This window comes from Nanorana parkeri, unplaced genomic scaffold (genome assembly GCF_000935625.1).
Source record: "Nanorana parkeri isolate BGI_ZX_2015 unplaced genomic scaffold, ASM93562v1 scaffold325, whole genome shotgun sequence".
Classification (NCBI taxonomy): Eukaryota; Metazoa; Chordata; class Amphibia; order Anura; family Dicroglossidae; genus Nanorana; species Nanorana parkeri.
In genome coordinates, this window is record NW_017306593.1 from 1,005,506 (window position 1) to 1,015,088 (window position 9,583).

General features: G+C 43.0%; 1 protein-coding gene across 1 annotated transcript in view; it reads right to left on the reverse strand.

The window, feature by feature from the left end:
• Window positions 1-9,583, reverse strand: part of PNP (purine nucleoside phosphorylase) — a 19,665-nt gene that overhangs the window by 497 nt on the left and 9,585 nt on the right. Inside the window, exons 3-6 of the mRNA XM_018558200.1 lie at window positions 3,251-3,420; window positions 2,547-2,650; window positions 1,407-1,582; window positions 203-393 (exon numbers count right to left, since the gene is read on the reverse strand). Of these exons, the coding sequence (XP_018413702.1) occupies window positions 203-393; window positions 1,407-1,582; window positions 2,547-2,650; window positions 3,251-3,420 (641 nt within the window). The remainder of the gene's footprint in view (window positions 1-202; window positions 394-1,406; window positions 1,583-2,546; window positions 2,651-3,250; window positions 3,421-9,583) is intronic.

Sequence of the window (9,583 nt, forward strand, 5' to 3'; positions counted from 1 at the left end):
ATAAATATAATTTATTCATACAGTATATACTGTATATAAAACACAGATACATTTTATGAAACACTGAATTGTAAATGACTTTGTAGAATGTCAGACTGACGCCAGTACTCATGCATATAGGATCATGTTTCCTCTACGTATGTGGTCTATTTGTAGTTTGTTACATTTAGAACTATGCGTTCAAGTGAAAACTAGTACATACCCACTGTATCAGCCCCAAGGCGGTTCAGCATTCGACATTCAGCAATAGTCTCAAAGTTAGGTCCCCCAAGGCTACAGTACACCCCTTCCCTCATTTTCTCTGCATAGCCCAGCTCCTGTCCAACTCCCAGAGCCAGCTTTCTCAAGTCTTTGTCATAAGCATCAGACATAGAAGGAAAACGAGGACCAAACCTATTGGAGATATAAAAGGATGGAAAAGTGAGGCAATATATTAGGAAATTTAAACACTGCGCACTACTGAGCTATTCCTTCAAATTACACTTAATTCTTATTAATTATGCTGATTATACATTCCTTTTTTTTAACCTGGATGAAGCACTATGTCATATTGTTGGTGTCAGGGGTGTAACTAGAAATCACAGGGCCCCGTAGCAAATTCTTGTATGAGGCTCTGTGATTTCTAGATCAGTCCACCTGATAACCCAAACAGCCCACCTGAGGGTGACCCTGCAGAGCCCACCAGACGCTCTATGGTGAGCTCTGCAGGGTCTCAGGTGGGCGGTCAAGCCATCTTACCTGTCTGGTCGTTCCTCTGTCCGCCTCCTTCTACTCAATGAATCGCTTGTGGGCCCCGCCTCCTCCGTCACTGGGCCCCACCTCCTCGATCGCCGTGCCCGCCTCCCCATCGCTAAGACCTGCCTCCTCGATCGCTGGGACCCACCTCCTCCATCGTTGCCAACGACAGGCCCAGCCACCTCCCCCGAAGCTGCTGGTTGTCATGGACTCAGCAGCTGTGAGGAGGTACGCGCTGCTGCACATGTGAATGGCTGCGTGTTTCTCCTCACAGCTTCCAGTGACAGCCAACAGCCTGAAATGCCATAGCGACCCAGGCGGCCCACACGGCATCAGGGGGATGTCCTGGCAGGGCCCCCCTGTGCCCCGGGGGCCCCATAGCGGCCGCCTGAGTCGCTATGGTGATTGTTACGCCACTGGTTGGTGTAAGAGAACACATTTTTGCATGGATCAGGCCAGGATGTAGCAATCATCTTTATGGCAGCTACTGAACACATAGGTGCTTAAGAGTGTCAGTGGCTGCATGTTCAGGTGTCCAGTTCAGTGCTCAGCATACCTATCTACTTTTTTTAGTACTTTGTTGCTATATAATAATTACATTTTCTTTTTTGAAAGTCATATATTGTCCACTATAGTAACAGGACTAAACCAGTGATTTCACTTGCGCTCACCTATCCTCATTTGGACCAATGAGGGGATTCTGTCCTGCAAATCCAGGCATATTGATGTGGTCCATTATCACCATAATGTCCCCAACTTTATAGTCTTGATTCAAGCCTCCAGCAGCATTGGTGACAATAAGTGTTTCTACCCCCATCAGGCGGAAGACACGAATTGGAAACGTCACCTGAAAGAAATATAAATTATAGGTTAATGCAGCTTATAATTTCCATGTCAAACAATCACCAATAACTGAATTTCCCACCGGAGCTATACTGCCTAAGTGCAAGTCACACTCCATACAAAGGGTATTTATTGTAGAATTATCCTAGACATGGAAACTGATCCCGATAGCTTATTATAACCGTGACATGTGTCTCCAGGAGTGCAGGATAAAGTTAGTTGGGTTGATGTTGACCCTTAACAGTGATCTCTGGAGATCTCTAAGGTGCTTCTGGAATAAAGTATGGATGTTGGACTTTTGCCTAGAAGTAGCAGTTCATTGGGTTAAATATGGTGACTGATTTTAAAAATACTCTGTATCATAAATGCCACATGAGAGCTTGTAAAGAGCAACAAGCAACTCATTTATATATCAGCATGCAGCTGGTCTAGGAATTGCAAAGTCTGGCTGAATAAAGTAAAAAGATCAGAACTTCAGAAATATCAGAAATTCATCCCCACACAGCTACCTCCTCATGTATCACTTCCCCCTCCCTTTAAGATTGTAAGCCATCAGGGCAGGGCCCTCCTTACCATCCTGTCTTGAATTGTATTGTGATTGTAATGTCTTCCTTATATTGTAAAGAGCTGCGCAAACTGTTAGCGCTATATAAATCCTGTATAATAATAATAACTTCCTTGTATTGTTTTGCAATAAAATAAATTATTCTGCCACTGTTTACCAGGACATGTCCTATTCTACACCTTTATTTAACCCCTTCGTGACTGACGACGTACAGTGTACGTCGCCAGCATCGGGGCTGTTTAAACAGACTCCCGGTGACTTCCTACGGGCCCGGGACCGGCGATCTTGGTGTCCGCCGGGAGCTGGGGAGGAGGTCGACGAACTTGCGTTCATCGATCCCCTCCCCGTTCTATGGTACCGGGAGCGATGCAGATTGCATCACTTCCGGTCCCTGGATTCTTACCTTCCACAATGGGTAACCCTCATAGGAGTGAAACCGTCCTTGCATGCACACACATGGTTTCCCATTCAAGTTCCCGAATATAAGACGTCCAGCATGACCAGGAACTGTAGTAGAGGAAAGTGGAGAAAGGATTAGCCATGGACTGTAGAAGCAAAACTGTTTGGAGATGCACAGTTCCTTCCTCTCTGGAGACCAACCCCTGGTACATTAGTAACAAAAGAAGAAGAGGATAGAGAAAGGTGGGGTTTTTTGGCTCCAGAGGGGACACATGCCAAGGGAACTTCAGTAATATAAGGGTATATAAAAAGGTATACATTTATTAACAAATGACTAAAATCAGTGAATATGCATAGCAGCATATATAAAACATATAACAACAGGGATTGCAAATAACTCCTAGCACCCCTTATGCTCCATAATCAGGTGAACCTATATAATCGTGGTCTTAAATATATAAGAATACCATCATCTATGACTCAAGAAAAAGAGGATATCATTAGGTTAATACATCTCAGGTGGGAGCAATAGATCTTAAAGGGGTGATAATTGTCTTGTAGTGTAAGGCTCGGCGCGTTTCGCGCCTAAGGCGCTTCTTCAGGAGCAGAGTGGAGTAATCTAAGAGTCATACAGGAAACAGAGTGTAAATATTACACTAAAAAACAACAAAACAAGAGCAGATTCTTCTGTTACCCTGGTTAACATACCTGTGCTCTGAGGGAAGTTGGGAATCTCACTGTAGTGGAAAACCACCTGGTCCTTCAACAGTTCACCCAAGGCTCCAAGTCCAGAGCCACATACAATGGCCACTGTAGGACGGTGATCTGTGTTAGCCAAAAGCCAGTCTGCGGTCTGAGTGTATTCTTCATAGGTGTACCTGAAAAACACAATTGGAGAAACAATATGTAACTATTATTGTTCATCTACAAGTACATTATTCAGCTAGTGCACTTTAGGTCACATTTATACACTTATTAAAGTGACACTAAACTCAGGGATTAAATCTTAAAAAAGATTCAAGTACCTTAGCTATTAACAAAATGTATCTTATTTGTGTATCACTCAGCTATAGATCCTCAAATCATCTGAATGTAGTAGCCACCGCTCCAAACTCGCCCCCGTGATACAATCTCCATCTAAATTAGTTAACTAAACATGAGATTGTAGTCTATCACGGGAGCGAGCTTGGAGTGGTGGCTACATTTTAAAAGATAAACAAATAAGAACAGCAGTTGTTAAAATATTCATCTTGAATCCAGAGCTTTCCTCCTCAGTACTTGTTTTCTGTTGCTAGATGTCCTTACTTTGATGCCTGGCCTTGTTTAACAAACATCCTCTGAGCCCAGCTCGTCCTGGATGTGCCCCAGTCTGTGACTGGACAGCGAAAAGACAAGTAGCACAGCTCATCTCTCTGTCACTGTGTTCCCTCCTCCTAACAGCATGCTACTTGCCAGCCAATAGACTGATTTGCTCCTAATATTTATTCCTCTCACCCTCCAACTCTGCTCTACAGAGCCTGCAAGAGACTGATAACAGGTCACATCCAGCTACTTGAATAATGGTGATTACAGAGCTGCCCTCATTTGTCCCCTTTATATCTGTCTGGAGCTTAGCTCTAAATGTGTCTGAGGAATGTGAGATAAAGACCAGGTTGCCTTCGCTAATAACAAAAAACCAGCGGTGTGGGATTTACAGCAATAGAAAAATGCGTCATTAAGTACATTTTACATGCAGCTTTCATAAAGCTTTAAAGTTGGATTTTCAGATATCAATTACTTACAGATGGAAAGTGACATTTTTAACTTAATAAACACACTATATCCTGAAGGAAAACAAATGACACCAAGATTCCACAAATAATTGGAAAAATATGTGCACAAGTTTCAGAGAAAATACTTCTCTAGTTATGAGCCTGACAAAACACTCGGGGCAGTATTACCATGAGACAATGATCCTACAGCTGCTCACCGTTCCAATGAATTTACCAAGAAGCACATGAACTCCTTCCTGATATATAACTCTAGCTTAAGGTTACCTCTAATCTTAGAAGGAAAAAATCAAGAGCCCAGAAATTCCAAGGAAACAAAGCCCACAGGGAAACGGTATTCAAAATCTTAAAGTAAAACACACCAACAGATTTCCCTTCTAGGACTTTGGCACTAAATTCATTACCTGCTTACCTTAAAGATGAACTCAGAGAATTATAAAACCTACCCTGCAGGGTTACCCCTATGCTGCATGGGTTAAGTGCTCCTTTTTGTTTAGGGGGCTCAAATAAAAGGAGATATGCCCACCAGATCCCGGGTTCCTCCATGCTGCTAGACTGGTTCCCGCAGCCTCTTCTCTGCCAGGCTAGAGAGCTCTAAGGACCACTTACATCATCACATCATATGCAGGTCCATTGACTTGTATTAGATGTGAGGACATCGAGGGACATTCCACAGCCTGATCAGAGGGGAAGATAGGTGTGCTCTAAATTGGTGCTGACACTGTCATTCCTTCTGGAGGGTGGCTACTAGCACCAAGAATCAGGTGAGCATATCTTCATTATTTGAGCCCCCTCGACAAAACAAACTCAATCCTTGCATTGCGGGGGTAGCCCCACTGCAAATGTACGTTTTATAAAATCCTGGATTTCTTCTGTAACATCTTCTATAATGATGTGAATCACCTGTAGACTTTTAACTCTTGCACATAAGTATCTAGCTGTAGAGCAGACATTATTGATCTCCAGGCTGAGGAACAGAATTGTAAAGAATTCAATAGTGAATCAGTGGCATTGTCACTAATGTCCATTGGTTACTACTAAAGGAATATAAGAATGCTCTCCAGAGAGGGGAAACAGTGGGTTCAGCTTACAGGGATGCCCTGGGAATCACTAGGACAGGGAAAGAGGGAAAAGATAATAAATGCACATTTTTTTTCTTTTATGAATGTGTGTCCATTTATGATTTTTTTGAAAGGTTGATTTTACCTCTATACCTAGACCTCATGATACAATAAGGCTTTCTCCTACATACTGCATTAGCATGTTCCACCTACCTTCCTGCCCATTTCAACTACTTTCAATATCAGTGTTTAATATAAAAAGGGTGGTGAAAGATCAGCCATGAAAGAGTCTTGTAATTAAAAGTAGCATCAAATGGTACCGTTCTTTCTCCCCTCAAAATTTGGCTGGCTACATAAAGAATCTCTATCTCTAGAAGTTTTCTTTCAACATTCTAGGCCATAGAAAGCAGCTGTGTGTACGCTGAATAACACTGTCTGCTTCTCTCAGAGAAACTGCCAGCTTACATCCTAATCAGAAGTATGATCTAGCCAAAACAATATAGTCCCAAGAACATAATGACCCTTTTCTGTGAGAAAGATATGAGTGGAATTTATGCCCACACACAATTCGTCCTGTTCAGCAGAAATGAAAAATCCCATTACTACATACCTCCCCACTTTGTGAGACGAGGGACACCTTCCAGTGCAATGTATCTAAGTAATGGATGCACCCTTGCCATGTCCCCAGTTATACAGACCATTAAGAATGTATAAGTCAAAAGTGATTGGTTAAACCCACAATAGTTTATTTCACCATTTCGTTTCCCTTACACTGGATTTTCAATTTAGAAAGCATACTGTATAATTAGGAGATTAAGGGCCTGTTCACACATCTAGTGGTGACCTGTGTTGTACCACACCGGATCAACACAGGTCACCGCAAGGACACATAGAAGACAATTGTTTACTATGGGTCCCATTCACACCACAATGCCGGTGTGATGTGTGGGGCGCAGCGATAAAATGCAAACATACTGCATTTTATCGCAGCACATTGTAAGCCACCTCAGGTCACCATACAGCAGCACATCGCACCACGCTACTGTGTGGGGACCTGAATAAAGTATACACATTGAACACTCCATTTGTTTGCATTATATCGCAGCGCACCGCCCATCACACTGCGTCATGGTGTGAATGGAACACATATAAAAATGTAAACAATGACAGTTTCAGAAATAGAAAAGTTTGTGAAAAGGATACTGCTCACATTCATATGCCCAAACTCATCAGTCCCATCCAAAATGCCGGGTGCCGGCTGACAGAGTAATCCAATGTATGCAAAGCCGCACCCAACAGCCAGGACCTCAATGTAAAAAGGTTTATTCCCAGGAATCTACAATGTTACAAGCATCCACAGGCTCTGACATTTTTCACTTTGGCGAAACATGTCAGAGCCTGTGGGTCTTGCCATGCTTGTAACATTCTAGATTCCTGGGAATAAACCTTTTTACATCGAGGTCCTGGCTGTTGGGTGCGGCTTTGCACACATTGGATGACAGCTCCAGCATACAACACACACTACCAGAACTGTCACAACACCGTGTTTCAGGGGCTAGTGTGAACACCCCTCAGGGATGGGATGAAGGTTTTAGTGCATAACACCTTTGGTAGCTAAATAGAACTTTTCATAGATATCTGTAAATCAGAGCAAAAAGAGGGATGGACAACTGAGGAGGAAAGAGGGACAGAAAGATTTGGTTCCAAAACAATCCTTCCAATTAAAGGATGGTTGCTAGGGATGGAATGATACTGATACTGGTATCGGTGCCGATACCGAGTATTTAGGCGAGTACTCGTACTTGCCCAAATGCTCCCGATACTTATCCCGATATTGGAACTTCCGGTATCAGGAAGCTGGGCGGCAAGTCATTACATGCCGCCCAGTTTCCTGATTGGCCGGGAAGCTGGCTCTATGCTCCCTCGTCACCAGGGAGCATGAAGCTGGCTTCCCCGCCAATCAGGAAGCAAGGGGGCAGGTAATGACTAGCTGACCGGCTTCCTGATTGGTTGGGAAGCTGGCCAATCACCTGGTGACGAGGGAGCATGGAGACGACTTCCCGTGCAATGACTGGACGCCCGGCTTCCTGGTTGGTCAGAAGGCTGGCCAATCAAGAAGCCAGGCGGCGAGTCATTACCCACCCCCTGGCTTCCTGATTGGCCAGAAAGCCGGACCCATGCTTTCCTGGTGACGAGATGGCTTCCCATCTAATCAGGAAGCTGGGCAGTGAATCATTACACGCAGCCCAGCTTCCTTTATGGAACTTCCGGTATTGGTATTCGGTATCGGCGAGTACTGGGGGGGAAAAAAAAAACGGTCAAACTTGATACCGAAAACGGTTGGGAGCTATTTTATTATGCCATAGAAAAAAATGTGATGCATAGCTAGATGTATAGTGGTTAGATTTACCTAGAAAAGGGAAGTTCTGGCCTAGACAGATCAATAACCTATCTAGATGGGTCAAAAACCTAAAAACATTCAGGCAATATAGAGAGAGGGCTGATGATGTCACATTCATGGTCAGTATAGATTCTTTCACCATTGAAGTGTTTACTTTGTGATATGTATAAGGAAGAATTGTTTGTGTCCAGAGCCCTCTGACAGCCGAGGAGTGCACATTGTTCCGGTAAGCTATGAATAATCATTTCCTGTCATTTCCAGCACGTCAGAACAGTAACACTGAATCGAGCAGTCATGTGTAGCAAGCCAGTCATTCTAGAATTACTGTTGTCAGTACAGTGTGGTATTTTTAGAACTGTGGGAAACGCAACTTTACTGTCAGGTGCACATGGATACACTTTGGAAAAGTTCACAGATACATGTTCTATTTATAATGATGTAGTAGAGGACAAATTTAGGCAGCCGTGCAGACCCGAATGCCTTATAATGCAGTTGGTCTACTTTGTATGCTTTAATGTTAGATTCCCATTTCAGTGTTTAAAGTATAAATTACAGGATCTGCTGTTGTGGCCAAAGATTATGTGATTATAAAATTAACTGAACCGATCTGGAGTATAGGAATTTGTGTACATGTGAAGAACGACGACAGTATGCATTTCTAGAGTCCTATAGTGCTAAGATTGCTCCACACAAAACAGGTTACGGTTATAATACGTAAGGTAATCCTGCATATTTTGTGCAGTCAATCGTGCCTAAAAGCATTATTTTAAATTACAACTAAAGGCTGCTGTATGACAGGCTAAACAAGTCCCAGTTTCTATGTGATGTACACGCCTTATAAAGAAAAATAAAACTTCCTTTACCCTCCTTGACTGAGCCAAATCCTTTTTTGGGGTATCACATGCTCCCCCTCCCAGGCACTGCAGCTCACAGTGAGAGGGTTTCAGCAACAGAGGGTGTGTTGTTGATCCAAAAAGTAGTGGGCAGGACTGGGTATGGCAAGGTGCTAATTGACAAGTTACAGGCTTGTGAATCAGCAATGACAATGCTGGTAGCCACATCCCCATTGTGACATCGTTTTATCCCAGTGTAGTGCAAGCAGGCCCAGCTTACATGAGTGGCAACTCTGATCTGAATTCAGGAGAAGTGCAGCATTGTTGCCACACCATCATAGGAAGCTACATAAGGTAGGGTTCACTGGCAGGTATTTGTGGGATTTTGCATGGGGACTAACAACAAACTATGTGCTGAAGCATTCACAGTTAAGTGCTGCAACAGATTTGTAATTGGTGGCCATAGTTTAGGAACCCAAAGAAACCCACACAAATAAAATGTCTGTTACCAAACGTATTGCCTTTGAAGTGCATTTTGCAATTAAGGTAATTGTTCCCATGAGCTAGGGATACCAGCTGAAAACATATGCACACACTTTGCATAGGGACACACATGTCTATGAAACATCCTGTACAACACAAGGAAATGGTCTGATAAGGATGTAAGCGAGCAAGTCTGTGTGCTTTTTGGGTGGTTACACAGTCAGGTATCTGGTGACTCAAACAGACATCATTTTGCGGACGTGGGTGAATATTCTCCAAGTATGGGTTTGTTCATATTAGTAATTACTCCTGTCTTAATAGAAACAAGAGCATAACTAGTGAAACCTCATTTAGACTTTGCATAGCAATGTAACTATTCTTTTGGTAATCGGTGAAAATGGTTTTCCTTAGATAATAAAAATATCTTTGGATGTAGCTGGTTTTCATACTGTATTTACAATATACAGTAAAACCATATGTTTATTGAGATATAT